This window comes from Gossypium hirsutum, chromosome A02 (assembly GCF_007990345.1).
Source record: "Gossypium hirsutum isolate 1008001.06 chromosome A02, Gossypium_hirsutum_v2.1, whole genome shotgun sequence".
Taxonomy (NCBI): domain Eukaryota; kingdom Viridiplantae; phylum Streptophyta; class Magnoliopsida; order Malvales; family Malvaceae; genus Gossypium; species Gossypium hirsutum.
The window spans coordinates 4623881-4643034 of NC_053425.1; the positions used below are offsets into that span (position 1 = coordinate 4623881).

A 19154-nucleotide genomic window follows, 5' to 3' on the forward strand; every position below is an offset into this window, starting at 1 on the left:
ACACATGAAAGATATCACTCAGCTATTAATTCTCCTGAACAACATACTTGTTCAGGGGATGCACATCAAACTTATCATTTCTCTCCAAGCCAAAGATACAACCTTGAAACTAATACTCTTATGTGCCATATCTAACAATACTAAATCTGGTTGGCAGCATTGAACAAAACATAGACAACCACACAACAAGGACATGCAAACAAATATAATACTACTCTAAAAGGAATTACCTCTGAATAAGGCCTTGTATTCTACAGCAACAACACGGATTTCGAACCATACCAGCGTAGCTTTAACTGTTTCAAAAATATCATTCAAAAACAAAGTGAAAGAATAAAGATCTAGATGGAAATTTGATACCTCTGCTCTATCAAACATGTCAATCTCATCAACTATGACCAAAGCTGGAAAACGATAAATGAGTGATCATGTCCATAAACAAAATTTTGTAGATGTTTGTCAACTCTCTAATGAAGTTAAAAAATTCCACAGCTTATAAAACAATTTTCCTTTTTAAGTAAAATATTTTTATTATAAAAGAAAACAGTAATCCAGCCAGAAAGTCTAAATAGGAACTCCAATTAATATAATGGAGAAAAATCGACTCTACGGCTCAACAAACACAATCAGACCCAAGGGAGCTGTTCTGCTCATATTTGCCGTGAAATCAGCAGCCTTATTATTCAATTTTTTTGATAGTGGTTACTGTATAGGTTTGATATTAATAGCTTGTGGTGTATTCATATTTTCTATTTTCATACACTGTTAAATACACAACAGGTCCAAATAACAATCATTTACAACCATTTAAGGTAAGCCAAAACAAAATCTTTGTTGCTGTACATGGATAAGATAATACTACTAAGGCAGCCTAAAAAACTCGTATACTAAATTAACCATATGTTAGAACCCAAGGCCAAATGCAATTATCTATTACCTTATTTCATCATTTTGCAATATGCCTAGGTCGAATCCTAAGTGCGGATCAATCCGTCTTATGCTACGTGCAGGTTCGTGTTATGATCCTAAATTGCACAGTTAAGGGACATGTGAACTCATTTGCTGTAAATTCACTCTTAAGTTGACCATCCAACTCGGAGAAGGTAATGTTGAAATTTAAAACGCCACAGGAAAATGTATGAAGCTCTTACCATGGCTCAGAGTTATTGCCAAGATAATTTCTGACATACCATGGCCGGGTCCAACCTTCCTCCATTGCAATGAGATTGAGACGTACAATCAATTTCTTCACAGCATCTTCTTCTGGGTTGCTAACTGGATCTGTTGACGGATTTTGTGCGGAAGAACTCTGAAAATAGTTCACTAAACATGTTTGTCCCAATTCTTCAAAACAGAGTTCGAAGTTGCATATTAAGGTGTACCATGAAACTTACCTTCATGTCTTGATACAATTTGAGAAATTTCAGAGCCTGCTCGTACAATCCACAATGATAGAGGAGAATGCTATAATCTCTCATTTTCTTCGGATTGGTTCTTAGAAGAATAAAGCGTTCACATGCTGGAAATATGGTAACAATTTCATCATAATAGAAGTACATAAACCTTGACATTACATCAGAAATGCATTGAGCCATACAACTTCATGAGCAAAAAAAAGACGAAATTTTACCTAAAGCAGGTTTGAGAAAGGAAATTCAAAAGCGAAGAAAAAGGATAATGAACTTAATAGCTGAAACCAAAAGCTTTGAATTGACAAGAAAAGGAAGAAAGATCGAATGCTAAAACTAGAAATAGTGCAAATAATTTTCTGAACCCTTTCTGTTGCAAGGAATGAGAACGAGAGAAGGAACGCACAATAATAAGTTTCAATTATCTTTACATTTAATCATCTTGATATGTGATACCTAAAATAAAAAAAGTATTTACTCATGCAACACCATCTAATCATACCAGATAAAGCACGCCTCATATCCCCAAAATGAACACTGGCCCAAACACCCCGATCTAGCCTATGTTGAGCAGCCTTTGCAGATGCAAGCCGATACCCACTGCATGAAATAAATGTGAAATCATAACCTAGAACACCAAAATAACATCTAAATACAGATTGAATTGAAATATAGATAAAATACCTATCTTCAAAGCCATTAAATTTATCTATACAGTTAGCAGCATTTGCTGCCTTTAAGAATAAACTATCAACAGTACCACGTTGAAATGGCCAGAAAGCATCCTTTAAATTTCTTAAAATCTGCAATCATGAAACTATCTGAGAAGAGAACAGATAACAAAAACCAAAGGTAAAAGATTACAAAATGAGGAGAAAATGCAATATCCATAACAGAAATAGATTAAATAAAAAGGTCACAGTTTGAATGTATTGAAGATAAATCTCCCACAAATACCCAAAAAAGGAAAAAGATTAGCTTACCCATACAAGATTTGAACTTAGACTTACTAGATTTCGGCGAAAATCAAAGGGATGGAGATTTAGAGAAGCAAGAAATGCAGTGAGAGAGATGCTGAGGATTAGGGATCAGTATGGCGACACGAAAATGGTGGAAGGATTTTGATTTGGGGATTTCGATTTGGGGGAAAAATTAGATATGTTTTGGGGATACCGATTTTAGGGGGAGATTTTAGGGGGAAATTTTAGACGTTCCAATGGGTAAAATTTGAGGATAAAATTAATAAGGGATTTCGGGGTTGTGGTTTAGGAGAAACAAAATAGGTTTTTAGTAGAGTAAAACGGCGTAGTTTTGTTCGAAGTAAAATGATTTTTTGTGGCGTTTTTATGAAAAACGCCACTATTGCTTATCTTTTGCGGCGTTTTTCAAAAAAACGCCACAAAAAATCATTTTATTTATTTTGCTTAAAATCCCTTGTTTTGTCTGGTGAAAATTATTAGTCAAATGATTTTATAAAATATTTATTATTACTATTTTTATAAATTGGATTTTTATAAAAAAAGACTAAAATTTTTATTAAATGGCTGTAATTAGAGAGACGAACAGCATAGTAGGGGAGAGTGAGTGGGTGTGGTAGGAGGGAGGGAGCGATTCTTAAGGCACCTGAAATGGAAGAAAGAATAAGAGGCACCAACGGGGGAAAATTAAGGGTTTAACGGGGGAAAATTTTGGGGATAAAACGCGTGATGTTTGAAGGAAAATATTTTTTGCGGCGTTTTCATATAAAAACGCCACTATTGTTTACTTTTTGCTGAGTTTTTCATTGAATAAAAAAAATGTTTGAATATATGAATTTCCTTTTTAGACAAAACTTAAAATACTAATTTATTGAATTAGTAAAATTTATTTGATGATGTAATGCTGATTATATGAATTTCCTCTGTAGACAAAGCCTAAAATACTAATTTAAATTTTTGTTTTTTAGTGTTAGATTTTATAAAAAAATGTTGACTTTTTTTTGTCACTTTTGCTCAATTTGAATATAGTACTGAAGTCGAAGCTATTAATTTCCTTTTTACTTATTTGAAAAGATAAAAACCAAAATAATAATTTATATTTTCTTTTAGTTTAATGTATAATTTGGTACCCGAGTTTGATATTTTTTAGTATTTAATTCGAGTTTTAGAGTTAATTTGATGATAATTCATGTTTAGATAATAATATTAGTTATTAATTTTGCTAAAACAACCCTAAAATCATAATTAAATTACATCCATAAATGAAAATTTAAATAAATTCACAATTCACAATTGGCGTTGAATGTTAATTGCTAAGACTCAATCAACAGTTGGGTGACATCCCAATACCATCAAACATGTCGTCTAATTTGTATGCCAACACACCAGTGTTGTTCAATTGTAGTTCATGTTTCAAAGGTTTAGACCTTTTTCTTCCCTTTCAAACCCCATTCAGTTTTAAGCTACACTTTTTCAAATTGAAATTCTTTAATTGTATGTGATATCGTTTCAAACCCCATTCAGTTTTAATTCCATAATTTATTATGAACATAAGCTTTTACATTAATATTTATGTATATACACATCAACATCCATATGATGTTTTTTGGAGTTTAGGGTTTTAGGGGTTATAGTTTAGTGTTTAGGGGTTTTTAGGATTTAGAGGTTTAGTGTTTTAGGGGTTATAGATTAGTGTTTATTATTTTTTGAGGGTTTAGGGTTTTAGGGATTATATGACTTTTAACGGCGTTTTATCGAAAGCGCCGCTAATGCTCTGGTTTTTAGCGGCATTTTTCCAAAAGTGCCGCTAATGCTCTAGTTTTTAGCGGCGTTATTTCCAAAAGCGCCGCTAATGCTCTGTTTTTAGCGGCGTTTTATTGCTCCGTGTTTTATAATTTTTGCGGCGTTTTTTGATAAAACGCCGCTAAAGCCCTATTTTCCTGTAGTGAATGACCCAATACTCTCTTTATATAGGGAGAGTTTAGAGAATTTAATTATGATTAAACTTAATCACTTTAATATTAAATTAATATAAATTCACTCCCCTCTTAATATTTTTGAATCTAACATATACAATCTATAAAAATTAATTTAAACTTAGAATAAATTTATAAAAAATACACACAAAAACTAAATGAGGCTTGAACTTATAAAACACCTTGGTCTCTAAAGATTAATGATATCATTTCAATCAAAGCTTTATTATTTTAACAATTTCTTTCTAAGTATATTTTTTATGTATTTTTTCAATCTGAGTGTGTAATAATTGAATTCTTTATTATTTATATTCTAGATCATTATTTTATGAACCATGGTGAAAGTATCATGGATGTCCATATGCTAAGAGTTAGATTGCATATTGTTTCCTCTACTTAAAAAATGAATAAATTAATTATTGTATATTAGATTAAAGAGCAAACTAGTTCTATTGTTAAAACTTTGGTCCATTTTCACTAGTAGAAATGTCTTTGTACATCAGCATAAAATATATATGACACGTTACGTATCACTATTTAATTATTTTATCAACTACTTTAATTTTTAATAATACAAAGAAATAAAATTTTGAACGCATAAAAACAATTTACTTTTTAATTGAAATTATAAATATTATTTTATCCATCGTCCAAGTAGAGGAAACAAAATATAATATAAATTCTAGTATATTCACTCACTACAGGATACTTCTATTACATATGACCAGCTGCAGGAAACGTGACACGTAGCAGCGTTTACGTCATGTGCTGTTATATATACTGAAGTTGATGAGTGAAACTTAATTGTGCGAACACCAGCAATACTAAAGTCTAACCAGCGCAGATGGAGGCTCCTCCGCCCTACAATCTCTGCAACCCCAACAAAAAATCCGCCATTATCAACCGCTCTTACGCCCTCCTCCATTCCATAGCCATAACTTCCCTGATTTTCTACAGACTGTCTTCTTTCTTCCATTCAACACCTTCCCTCCCTCTCCTTCTAGCCTTCACCTCCGAGCTAATTCTCTCTGTACTTTGGCTGCTCAGCCAAGCTTTTCTATGGCGACCCTTCACTCGCCAAACGTTCCCCGAAAGGTTACTGCAAGACAAAAACGATGATGAACTACCGGCAATCGATGTGTTCATATGCACCGCAGACCCGGAGACGGAGCCGCCATTGGAGGTGATGAACACGGTTTTGTCGGCAATGGCGATGGATTACCCGGCGGAGAAGCTATCGGTTTATGTTTCGGATGATGGAGGTTGTGGTTTAACTTTGTATGCAATGAAAGAGGCTTGGGAATTTAGTAGGTATTGGGTTCCATTTTGTACGAGGTTTGGGATAAAAACCAGATGCCCCAAGCTTTATTTTTCGAGGTTTGATGATGAATTTTTGGGACAAGGTTACGAAGCAGAAAAGGAGAAAATCAAGGTTTGAATCAACTTCTTTTGTTTTTTTGTTCTTTTTCCCAAAAATAATTTAGGACTAGATGATAGTAAAATTAATTTTAAATTCATCTATTTGAACTAGTTTTTATTATTATATTGTATCTATACTTACTTTCATCTATAACCCATCAATTGAGTTTGAACTTTTTTATCAAATTACCAAAAATCCATTAAATTTACAAAACAATAGATTATTTTTGTTTTTTTTCTATATTTTTTATATAATATATATGCATGATAAAATTTAAACTCAAAATAGTATAATTTCGTCACCCCAATTTTATCATTTCAAATAATATTACATTTAAATTTTATATCATTTTTTTATAAATTTATTATAAAAAAAATTTTCAAGCACATTAAAAATCTTGGTATGTATTTATATCCTTTTTTTGTTGCATGACGTGGGTGAGAAAATTTTATGTAAAAAATATATATATGAAAAATAAATGAGGTTTTGGTTGAAATAATGAAGATAAGATTTTAAAAATCATGATATCTTATGTTCAAGTAGATTTGATCATGGGTCGGGCTATCAGGCAGACCCAAAGGTCCGCCTGAAATTTGAGAGGGTTTGGGCAAAAATATAGGTCCGAAAAATAGACTTAGACAAAAAAATAAGGCCAGTTTAAAAACGGATCGAGCCTCGGGTAAGACTTTTTTGTCCTGGCCCGGCCCGAATTAACTAAAGGACAAGAAAAGTTGATTTTTTTAATAATATTTCCTTGTTATTTTCTCTCTATTTTTCTACTATTTTACTATTATGTTGCTAATATTTTGTTGTTATTGTTTGGATATTGTAAAACTTATTTTATTGTTAATTTTGTTATTATATTAAAAACATTTGTTAATTTTGTTATTATTTTAGAGACATTTGCTTGTTATGTTGCATCTATCTTAATATTATTTTAGTATATATATTTTTAAAAATTTATTTTCAATTAGTTGAGAAATATTTATTTTAATATTTTTAGTATTTTTATTGTATTATATATATTCTAAATTTATATAAAAATAATATAAAAATTAATATAGGCGGGCAGGGTTAGGCTCGGGTTTTAGCATGTTTATCTGGGTCGGGCTTGAAAAAAATTTAGACTCATTTTTCGAGTCAGGCCTGGGCCTAAGAAACGAGCCTAAATTTTTAGTGAAACCCAGCTCAAACTCAACCCAGCCCATGCACACCTCTAAGTTCAAGTTTTGTCATATATTTAATTTTATGAGTTTAAATTGATTTTTTTAGATTTTATATAAAAATAATAAATAGACATTTATTCTAGTTTTATTTAAAATTCTACCAAATAATTTTCTTAATTATAATTTATTTACTAAGGAAATATTTCTTTAGAAGGAAAGTAATTTTTAGATTACACAAACTAAAGAAATAATATATTCATATATATATATGTATTGTGTAGAGACTTGATAATGCTAAAATAATCAAGGCATTTATTTTATATATTAAAAAATGTATAACCTTAATATTTTGGTTTAAACGTAATTAAAAATTTGAATGTCAATAAACAAACAGTACATTTCTCTTATTTTATGTAAGCCCAGCAGTGGAATCTTTTTTATGTACCATTTAATTATAGAAATTAACAATCACCAAGATTTGTGCTGAAAAATGTGCAGCTAAAATACAAATTGATGGAAAAGCAGGTGCAAGAAGCAGAAAGCAATGGTAAGATGCTTGAGGAATTCAATACTAAAAATCATCCTGCACATGTTGAGGTACTTCTCTTTATAAATTTCCTATTTGTTGGCGGACATACTCTGCTTATTTTATTGTCAACTTGATATTTAAAATTACTTCTAATAACTTTCTACCCACAATTTAATATGTGTATAAATGTGTATTAAATCTTAATTCGACTGGCATGAGTATTATTGTCAATGTAAGAGGATGTGGGTTCAAGTATACTGAAACGTATTCTCTTTCTATTTATGAGTTGGGAGGAAATATAGGCAATTCTACGAATTGTGTCAAAAAAGACAGATATGAGTAAAACCTATAGTAAGATTATTAAAAGAATGGGTCTAAAGTAAAGATAAAAATTCGGCTTTACATTTGTTCTAAATAATTTTAAAGTCACTAAAAATGTAATTAAATTGAATCTATAGAGACAATTAGATTTGAATATTAAAATTTTTCAAAAAAAAAATATTTTTCATATACATTGTTTTATTCTAATCTTATTTAGAATATTTTATTTTTATATGTATTTTAATATATTAATAAATAATTTTTATGAAATTTGAGACATTTATTGTAACTCACAATCTGATTACTGGACCAAAAGCTGCTAAGCCCAAGGGACCTATATTAGTCATAGCAACTAAAGGCCCCAAAAGATTTCAATTGACAAATTTAGACCCAAAGGACAGCCCTTAGGTCTTAACACTGTTTTGATTTTATTTAGTCCCTGAATTTGGAAAATTTTTTCAATTTGGTCCCTAAATATTTTTGTCCACATTAGTCCTGAAACTTGTCAATTTTTTTTCAAATTGGTCCATTAGCTTGGATTCTGTTCAAGAGTAATGAGTGACACCCTGAGATAATGTTTTCTTTTCAGGTGATGCAAGATGAATCCCATAATGCAAACGGCACAAACCAAGTCAAGATGCCACGTCTCGTCTACGTTTCTCGTGAGAAAAACCCTTCATATCATCACCATTTCAAAGCTGGAGCACTCAATGTTCTTGTAATTTCTCCTTAATTTCCTTAATGCATTAAATTTCCCTAATTGATTCTCAGCTTCAAAATTTTGAGTCTTTTGTTTTTTTTGTTCCTTTTTCATGGCAGTTCAGGGTCTCCAACATGATAAGCAACTCCCCTTACATATTGGTTCTAGACTGCGACATGCGATGCAATGACCCGACATCTGCTAAACAAGCAATGTGTTTCCATATAGATCCTAAAATCAATTCCAATCTAGCTTTCGTTCAGTTCCCTCAAAAGTTTCACAATCTCAGTAAGATGGATATCTATGATGGTCAATTAAGATCAACATTCTTGGTACGTAAATATGCACTCAAAACTATATTATATCATTGTATACTTTCATGTATTAGGCTCAATCTTTTTCATATATTTGATGTTATTAACTGATGTTTTTCATTTTGGGTTTTAATAGCAGTTTTTGGGTTCTGAATTTTAGGTGAAGTGGCCTGGTATGGATGGATTGCAGGGACCAATGTTATCTGGAAGTGGTTTTTATATGAAACGAAAGGCATTATATAGAGATATAGTACAAGAAGGTAACCATACAATTAGTAAATGAATGATTTTTTTTTTGGACAAAACAACATTTAGTCCTTGAACTTGGTAATCATTCCTATCTTGATCCCTAAATTTTTCTGTCAACATTAGTACCAGAACTTGATAATATTTTTTAGTGATAATGCGGCACAAAATCAATGTATCATATCATCACACCTTAATAAAATCCAAATTTAAGGATCAAATTGAAAAAAAAATCAAGTCTTAGGATTAATGTGAAAAAAATCAAATATTCAAGGACCAAACTGAAAAATTGTCATGTTTCATGGACAAAATGTTACTTTATCCTTCTTCTTTTTTATTAATACAAGTAATATAAATTAAAAGGGAGATGATGTTATTGTCAAGACCTGAATGATAAGGTACTAGAGTTTCAATCACTTCTTTTAAGTGGTTCGCATAAACGACTAAAATATAAAGATTAACATTAAGTTGTATAATAAATTACTAGAATTTATCACACCCATAATGTGAGTGAACAAAATATTTTATATTAAAAAATATATTTATAAAAATATATTAATAAATGATTATTAGTGGAGTACCAATATTTTTTTATATGAATTTGTTGGTCTTATATTTGATTCCGAAATAATGTTTTTCGGTTCTTTTATTTGAATATTATAAAAAAAGATGAAAATGTCATTATAATAATATTAATTACCTTTTAAAATAAAAGTATTTTAATAATTTTACCATTGAATTGGTATAGAGTTGATTCGTATAATATATAATAATATAGATGCAATTAGTAAATTACATTATTTTTCATTTTGAATGCAGATACCGATTTCACTCAGTTAAAACAATATCTCGGTCCATCAAACGAGTTAGTGAAATCGCTTAAATCGGCCAAGTACAACACAGATGTCACCAGCAGATTGCTTGAAGAAACCAGATTTTTAGCCTCCTGCAAATACGAGGAAGGAACTCAGTGGGGAAAGCAGGCAAGCATATTCACATTCAAATATATACATATAACCATTATTATCATATATGCTAGCTTGATATGCCGTAAATGTTTCTTATCCTTCGAAACAGGTCGGGTTCTTGTATATGTCGCTGCTAGAAGATTATTTTACAGGGTTTAATTTGCACTGTGAAGGGTGGAAATCTATATTTTATAATCCCTCAAGTCCAGCATTTCTAGGCACAGCTACAACAAAGTTGAATGACACATTATTACAAGGTTCAAGATGGAACTGTGGAGCTCTCCAAGTTACATTCTCAAGGTTTTCTCCTCTAATTTATGGGTTAAAATCAAGGATGTCTTTGCTTCAAAGAATGTGCTATGTTTACCTCTCATTGCAGCCCTTCTACTTCTTTCCTATCTGGTGTTTAGCTACTATTCCTCAACTTTGCCTATTACATGGCATTCCACTATACCCCAAGGTGAGTTTCATTTTCATCTATGATTTTAATGTTAAGTCTTCAAATCCACTTTTTTTCAAGTGTTTAAATATTCATTCATTTTCTTGAGTTTTTAATTGGGTGAACATGTAAATTCAAATCATTTCATGTTTAGACTAGTTTCGGGTTTAAATTATTTTGCATCAAGTCATTTGAACTTGAAGTTTGAACTTTTTAGATCTTATCAGCACGAGGTTGGATCATTTTGTTTTATTTGAGTCATTTAAGATTAGTTCTTGGATATTTTGGATTTGAATCAATTTTGAATTCGAGTCAATTTGAGCTCCTATCAATTCAAGTTCGAATTATTAGCTTTTTATGATAAAATTAGATTGAGTTAGATTTAGTTATAAATTGATAAGGTTAGATTTTGAAGTTTAAGTAAGGTTGTGTAGGTTGAGGCCTTCACCCCTTGGTTGAATGTTATACTTATAATTTTAGTGCCTCCCAAATGCAAATTGTTCAAATTAATCCCTCTTAGCTTTTATGTAAATGAAACAATTGCAATTTTGGCCTTCAATTTAAGTCATTTTAATACAAAATTTTTTAACTTTGACCCCAATTTTTTTTAATGTTATCTTGGTCTCATCACATAATTCCTAGCTTTGACCCTAGGTCCAAGTAAAATTGACATGTCTTTCTTAAAATATTGCATTTATTAAAGCAGTGGGCATATGATGCAATTTATTCTGAAAGTTCTTTTTCTTAATCAAACAGGTTTCGAATTCATGGTTTATGGTGTTTTCATACATTTTCATAATGTCACAATTGAAACATTTAGAGGAAGTTCTATCAACGGGCGATCCAATAAGAACATGGTGGAATGAACAAAGGATTTGGATGATGAAGGCAATTATATCATACACCATCGGCATGTTGAATGCTGTTTTGAAGCTTTTAGGATTGAAAGAAGCTAATTTCGTCCCAACAAATAAAGTTGCCGATGATGAACAAATCACATTCTACCAAAATGGGTTATTCAATTTCCAAGCATCGACTGTCGTTCTTACCCCACTGATTACGTTGGTTACCTTGAACATGATTTGTTTCGCCGCCGGGGCCACCAGAACAATCGTCGACGGAAGTTTCAACGCGATGTTCGGACAAATTTTCCTCTCGTTTTATGTCCTAATGGTGCAATATCCTTTGATCGATGGAATGATTTTTAGGAAGGACAAAGGACGGGTTCCGACTTCAGTTACCCTATTATCTCTTGCTATTTCGGCTTCATTTTTGTGCTTTGGATCCCTAATTATCAAGTCTTAGAATTCTCAAGCTGAGCAATTTTCGAATATTTATATTAATTGATCGTGATTAACGCGATTGCAATCAGAACTGCTGTTTAAACACTTAAAATTTCGTCTGCTACTTTTGATCTATGTTCTTCTAAAGCAATTTCAGCTCTAGTGATCAAATTTGTTTGGGAGAAATTTATAAACATATTCCATACTGCTTTTCTTATCTAAATTACTTTCCAATAAGATGGAATACATCTTAATGGATCCTACACAGATGTTACTGTTTAGTCAAAGCTCTTTCAAGTCACCGTAGAAGTCTCCTTTTTATGTTAAAGTTGTTTATTTCGAATTACAAAATAATAAATACAACATACAAATTAAAAATTTTAATTTACCAAAACATATATACGTTTTAACAAAACTTATTTTGTAAAAATAGGTTAGACAAAAATTACGTTTAAACAATTTCTATCAAAATTTATGTTGCAACATTAAGTCAACGGGTCAATGTTCCAACATGATATATATAATAAAATTATACCTAACATTTAGACGAGACATCTCTTCTGTATTGTTAGAATGTATCTAAGTAAAGTATTATGAAGAGTTAGAATGTATCTAAGTAAAATATTTTGAAGGCCTTTTATATTAAAAGTTTGATTACATTTTATACTCTCTATTAAAAGAATGAGTAAATTAGTCTTTGTACGTTAGATTAAAAAGTAAATTGATCATTCTATTAAAAATTTCATCTATTTCTATTAAAATTTGGCCCATGTACGTTGACATGAGGTATACGTGGCATGTTATATGTAACTGTTTGGCTATTTAATCAAACAAACTAGTTTTTAACTATAGAAATAGATGAAAGTTTTAATTAAAAGAACTAGTTAGCTATTTGATTTGATGTACAAGAAGTAATTTGTTTATTTTTTGAGTAAATAGGCAAAATATAATCTGACTCCTAATACAAGAGTTTCTAAAATATTTTTACCGAATTATATTGACAAAAAAACTAAAATACTTATTTAACCAATTAATTATTTACTATATTGATTACTTAATAAACATTTTATGATTAAAAGTATTTAATCAATATAGCGTGTAACATTAATTATGTAAATTACCTATCTGAGAGGGACTCAGACCATCAACCTAAGGGATATAAACTACATAATTAATGTTACGAATTATACTAACACTTTTCTAGTGAGCTTTGGAAGTCATATCATCATCAATCAAAGTATTCTCCCTTCATGAATCCTTTTAAGGCTTTTAATGGAAGAAAGAGACAAAATCCCAATACGAAGATAATATCTATTATTATAGTCGACTACTTAACAAACAACATTTTAAATTTTTTTTCCAAAATACTCCACCTCTCAACAACTCTTCTAGAAACCTTGACATCTTCTCGGTTTGTGAATTGATTCTGGTCATGTAGCAGTATCATCAACACCTTTATCGCCGTTAATGCTGAATGATGGACATATTTAATAACCAAGCTCATCCACGCTATGGAACAAAAACACTTCACTGTTACATGATAGTACTTTACAAAAGTTAATGAATGCTCAAGGCTTTTGTTGATAATAAGATTGCTTGGTTCATGCATTGGGATCGATTCGGTAATCAATTCATGCACTTGGGACGTTGATAAACAGATAGTTGGACATTGAAATAATTTATTGCTGTTGCCTGTACTTGTCGTTTGGTTCATATATGGTTTACCATCGTAACTTCTACACTAAACAGCCCTGTGCTATAATAACATTGGATACACAGGGTGTAGGTGAAAGCAACCCACGTCTAATCTCAAAAAATTATAATTTTTTATAAAAAATTATTTGATAATTATACGGTACAATCATGTCATTATACAAATTGAAATTGAAAAAAAATTATAAATTCAAAAATTAATGTTAAGTAAAAAAAATCTAAACATGAAATTAAAAAGAATATAAAAAAAACTTAATGTTACTTATCCCTTATTTTGTATTACCTTAAATACAGGTTAATGATTTTTTTTTTACAACTTCAGCATTTTTTTGCATTAACATATTACATTTATTGAATTAAAAAAAGACATACACTAATATACTTTTCTTTTTAAGTTAAATTATGCTTTTAGTTCCTAGTGAAAGTTGTGGATTTAGTCTTTATATTTTAATTTGAGTCACTGTAGTTTTTGAATTGGTCAATTTTAGTCCTGACCTAAACAGTAGTAATTATTAAATTTAGTTACTAGTCCTGTACTATACATACAGTTGTAAATTTAGTTCATATTCTCTAACTGGATCATTTTAGATCCCTATACTTTTGAAATTTCAGCATTGATGTAAATGACAACCATTAATACACTAACTAGATTTTTAGTAAGAAACATTTGAAAATAATAAGCTGACGTAGCATCTCACCTATCATAATATATTTGGCGTATTAGATATTGGAAATAGTAAATTTTAACTCAATGAATTTAATAGTTACCTTTTGTTGAGAATTGAACTTTTAATATTTGAAAAGTACAAAAACTAAAAATAATCACATTAAAGTATATGAATTAAATCCACAACTTTCGCTACTAATAGCATAATTTAACTTACTATTTTTTCTTTTTATTTTTGTGAAAGAAGGAATAATACAAAATAAATAAACTAGACTCTCAAAAGAAGGTCCTCAAATAGTCTTGAGTCTGGTCTCCTTGTACGAATTGTCTTAGCCAGATTATCGGTAATTAAATTGACTTTTCTGAGAATATGTTGAATTTCTCACTGCTTTACCCTTTTAGAAAACAACAGTTAAAGATTAATTATTTAATGCTTGTGCATTTAATATTTTATTGAATTAAAAAAATACCATTCAAATATTAGTTATTTGCACTTTATAATTGTGATTCTATCTATATAATTTTAAAAAATTTAGAGATTTAAACCCAAATTTTGATATCACACAAATCTCTTACCTAAAATGATTGCTTGAATATTATACTCTCTATTCCACTAGAAAAATGTAACTATTAACATTTTTTGAGCCAAAAATTTTTTTATAATGTATTTTTAAAATTTTTATCCAAAATAATTTTGAAAAGATAAGAAGCATTAAAAGTCAAAATGTGATGGAAGGAAAGGGGTATTTTATTTGAATGGCAAATTCTTAAAACTCAAATCTAATCCCAAAAACTATGTTTTTACAAGAAAGAAATAACTTTTCATAGTTTCTTTTTGAAACACTAACTTGTCTAGCTTATAATCCAGCACTTCATTTAGCCTTTGACCTGAGTTTTCAAAGCATAATATTAGAGGGAGATTGCTCAAGTGTAATCAAGAAACTCAAAACTACTACCTTTGAGAGATCAACAATCGAGCCTTTGGTAGAAGATGGATTGATGCAAGACTATGGCCAATACTGAAGAAGAACCTCGTAGTCAACCTTGGAGTACGAACAGGTGACTTAAACTTGGAGTATTCTTGCAGATCTTCAACACTTCAAACAGCTGCATGTTGAAACTATCGGTGTTTTTACTAGTTTCCGAAAGCCTTCACGTTGGATCGATGGATTTTTACACTAATTTTTGTTGGGTTTCATTTTCTGGTTCTTGAAAGTTTTTTAGGAGTGTTTTTTTTTTTCATTTCTTTGTATAGGAAGTGAAGAACCTTTATATTTTACCTTGGTTTTTGTATTCTCCAATTATTTTATTTCTTAATAAAATCCATCTATATTCCACTAAAAAAATTTAACATTTTTTTCCTTTTTCCTTACGGAAGATAAGAATTAGCCATGGGATATCAAGCTTGAGGAAGAAACAAGTACAATTTCCTTTTCTTTTTCCTCTTACCATCTGATGTTTTGACCAATGGCATCTGGCCAGGTCCTATTTCTCATTGTAAAAATTGTTTGGAAAACAGTACTTTTTAAACCATTTTTGAAAATAGTTGGAGATATTTTTCTTCATTTAGCAAAAAGGCAAAACTTGGAAGGCCAAGGTTCTACATATATAGCAAGTAGTCACCAAACAAGGGTGGTTTTCAGCTTCTTGCTTAGAATTTTGATGGCCTGTTTCTTGCAAATCTAATCACTTCAATTTCTTCTCCCTTTCATCACCATATATATCAGGTATATCCCTCAGTTACTTTTAATTAATTTCCTCTATCTCCCTTCTTCTACTCTCAACTTTTTAAGAGATGGGGTTCTTTTGATTCTTTATATAAATTGACATGATGTGAACTAGATTATTCTTGTCTTTTTTCTTTTCTTTTTTTTTTATCTTGTCTAGGTCTGATTCAAAACCAGAAGAATATCCATGGCCACGAATCAAGGTTTTGAAGAAGATTATCTATCTGGGTTTTCATGGCCGCCAAGATCTTACACTTGCAGCTTCTGCGAGAGAGGATTTAGATCAGCTCAAGCTCTGGGTGGTCACATGAATGTTCACAGGAGAGATAAAGCCAGGCTACGACAATTACCTCCTCCAATGGATCATCATGGTCAGTCACCATTTCTGAACCTTAACCTTAACCTTAACTTTAACCCTAACCCTAATTCCTCTTCTTCTTCCTTAGTTTCTTCTCCATTACCTTGTGAAATGAAGAAATGGCTAGTTAACGAAACCGTCGTAGATAGCACGGATTCAACGAGCATGAAGGGTGCAAAACCATTGTCTGGAGTGAAAGAATTCAAAGATTATGGATGTAAAAATAAGTTCATGAAGAAGAAAAAAAATAATGTGAGTTTGGACTTGGATTTAGACTTAGAGATAGGTGTGGTTAGTGATTCCAAGGAAGATTTGGATTTGGAACTTCGATTGGGATACTCTTAATTACATTAAAAATTGAATGCTTCAAGGTTTTATTAATTTTGTATGAATATTGCCATTTCCTTTTTCATTTCATTACCCTTTATTCCTTATTATGTGTTAAAAGAGTGCTTTTGGTGTGTATCAAACTTATACGTTACTTTCTTTTCATTTCATCACCCTTTATTAGTTTTGTCAGTTTTTAATAATTTCTTTCTTATTTGTTTACTTCTTAATGTTATTGGTGTGCAGAAAATTCTTGTTAGGTTAACTATGCATTTAACAGCTTGTTTAAAACACTAAGTAAAACACTTTTAAAAGCTTCTTAATTAGGTTTTGGGTTAAGATTATAAGATTTTGAGTATTTAGATTTTAACCTCTAAATTATGTGTAAACTCTTTCAAATTTATTTTTGGCTTAAATCTGACTCTGTATTAGTCTTATCCATATAGTTATTCTAATCTAATTTATATTAGATTTGTGATTAGTAATGATTTTCAAATACTATTTAATTATTGTAATTGTTAATTAATATATATAGTTGTACTTATACCTCTTCCTAATGTAATTTACCAACTTAGAAGACAAATCCTCATAAGATGTTTTAGGAGTGAATAAATCAAGGAAAATATGTGGATTACTTGCATGGAAAAATCTTGAAGATATTTTTTTGATATTTGGCAAAATAATTGAATGTAAATGGTAAATAATTACACACAAAAGCAGGAAAAAAGAAGAAACAACAAAATTATAAAAATAAAAATAATAAAACTAGATAATTGTGTGTTTTTGGATTTGGTAAATTTATTTAGTTGTAGGGCTCACATTATAAGTAAGATTTAGAGGTTATGGTTGAATTCTTTGAGGATAAAAAATGAAGTTTATGTAATTTTTGTTTATTTGATGTTTAATTTTCAAGAATTTAGTTTTTTTTTTATTTCAAATTTAAAAAGTGAAGTTTAATTATTAATACTGTTAAAATTTTTCTATTAAATTTATTGATCGGAGATTTTGAAATAATAAAAAAAATATTCACTTAATAATCGTATAACAAAAAATAATAATATTACAATAAATTTGAATTCATAAAAGTATATGATGAAATTCATATAAATAAAATACAAAACTAAATTCTCTATTAAAAATACATAAACTCAGACTATATTTTAACTTTATAATATTACAATAAATTTGAATTCATAAAAGTATATGATGAAATTCATATAAATAAAATACAAAACTAAATTCTCTATTAAAAATACATAAACTCAGACTATTATTATTATTATTATTATTATTCTTATTATTATAAATTTGAGGTGGGATGAGTTACAATATTGGCCTTTGATGCCAACACCATTACAACACCAATTTTGCCACTATAATTTTGAGTTACTTTAATTAGATTTTTCTAGTTGTTCTACAATTTTTTGGTAATTTTTTTTAATTTCTTTTTTATTTTTTAAGTGCATTAAAATTTTGCCTATAATTTAAGTACATTTTTTCTTTGGTGCCAACACCTTCACAACACCAATTTTACCAATATATAATTTTGACTTACTATTATTATATGTTTTTGGGTACATTTTCTTCTCCTTTTTTTTTTGGCACATTAAAATTTAGGAAAGGAGATGGATTTATATGGAGTTTAAATCCTGGTTTTAAGTGCTAACATAGAATTTTTTTTTTGGATAATATAAATTTTGGTTCTTGAACTTGGTAATTAGGTCCACTTTGGTACTTGAACTTGGCAAGTAGATCTATTTTGATCCCTAGGCTTGCATTTCCTCTAGATTTGATGACATGACCTGTGGTCTTGAAGCATGATTGGATTGGCTGATCGAACTGATTGAATCGATAATCGACCAATATACTAGTCGAAACAAAGGGGTTGAAGTGATTGAATTGGAAACTGCTCAAAACCGGTAAAAATCGAAACCTGAGACAAAAACCAGTAGTTGAACAGGTTGAACTGGTTTAATACTTTTTTTAATTTTATGAAATTTTAAATATTTATTTAATTATTGTTGGTCTAGCAATTAAATCAATCAAACCAATTGAATTAGGAACCAGTGATCTAACCAATTCAATCACTAGTCCAATTATTAGAACACTTTATGTGACACTCTATGATTGTACCACATCATCACCTAAAAATTTATATAAATTTTGTAATTTTCAAGTGATGATATGATACAATTTCAGAGTACTATATCATCAAACTTTTATATTTTTCAAGTTTAAAGACCAAAATGAATTCGTAATTAAGTTCAAGTACCAAAATAGATTAAAAAAAGTATAGGTACCAAAATTAATTTAATAACCAAATTCATGAATAAAAAATTATATTATATTTTTTATATCCTTATCTATGGTATGGGATTCTTAAAAGAAGTTACAATTAATTTTTTTTCATCAGTAACTTTTAAGATTATAATTGAATGATTTCTTTATTCAATTAAATAATTAAAAATATAATTATTATGTCTATATGAAAAGTAGATGCAAATGAAATCTAAAAACAGTACACCCTCTTTCACAACTCTTCTGAGAATAGGTGCTTGCAATTTAATGATAAAGTACTCTTTACATGCAAATGTGCAGGTGAAATATCGACAGT

The 19154-nt window shown here is 29.7% G+C and overlaps 3 protein-coding genes across 5 annotated transcripts; 2 read left to right on the plus strand and 1 right to left on the minus strand.

Moving 5' to 3' along the window:
• Positions 1–734: 734 nt before the first annotated feature.
• LOC107944368 (uncharacterized) lies at positions 735–1563 on the minus strand. The gene is made up of 2 exons (XM_041089274.1): positions 1395–1563; positions 735–1309 (listed from the first exon to the last, which is right to left on the minus strand). Exons 1-2 carry the CDS (start codon positions 1557–1559, stop codon positions 1148–1150), a joined length of 327 nt encoding a protein of 108 aa, XP_040945208.1. The 5' UTR covers positions 1560–1563; the 3' UTR covers positions 735–1147.
• A 3610-nt stretch (positions 1564–5173) lies between these two features.
• On the plus strand, positions 5174–11853 carry LOC121203141 (cellulose synthase A catalytic subunit 7 [UDP-forming]). 2 transcript variants are annotated; one of them, XM_041089278.1, is made up of 8 exons: positions 5174–5794; positions 7447–7545; positions 8388–8516; positions 8618–8830; positions 8973–9072; positions 9878–10041; positions 10136–10486; positions 11222–11853. In XM_041089278.1, exons 1-8 carry the CDS (start codon positions 5207–5209, stop codon positions 11768–11770), a joined length of 2193 nt encoding a protein of 730 aa, XP_040945212.1. In that variant the 5' UTR covers positions 5174–5206; the 3' UTR covers positions 11771–11853. The 2 variants fall into 2 exon arrangements, with proteins under 2 accessions (XP_040945212.1, XP_040945215.1); XM_041089281.1 differs by having other exon boundaries at positions 5185–5794; positions 7474–7545.
• Positions 11854–14871: 3018 nt separating this feature from the next.
• On the plus strand, positions 14872–16577 carry LOC107927667 (transcriptional regulator SUPERMAN). 2 transcript variants are annotated; one of them, XM_016858777.2, is made up of 3 exons: positions 14872–15855; positions 16016–16226; positions 16302–16577. In XM_016858777.2, exons 2-3 carry the CDS (start codon positions 16043–16045, stop codon positions 16556–16558), a joined length of 441 nt encoding a protein of 146 aa, XP_016714266.2. In that variant the 5' UTR covers positions 14872–15855; positions 16016–16042; the 3' UTR covers positions 16559–16577. The 2 variants fall into 2 exon arrangements, with proteins under 2 accessions (XP_016714266.2, XP_040945218.1); XM_041089284.1 differs by lacking the exon at positions 14872–15855 and having other exon boundaries at positions 15864–16226.
• The last annotated feature ends 2577 nt before the right edge of the window (positions 16578–19154 follow it).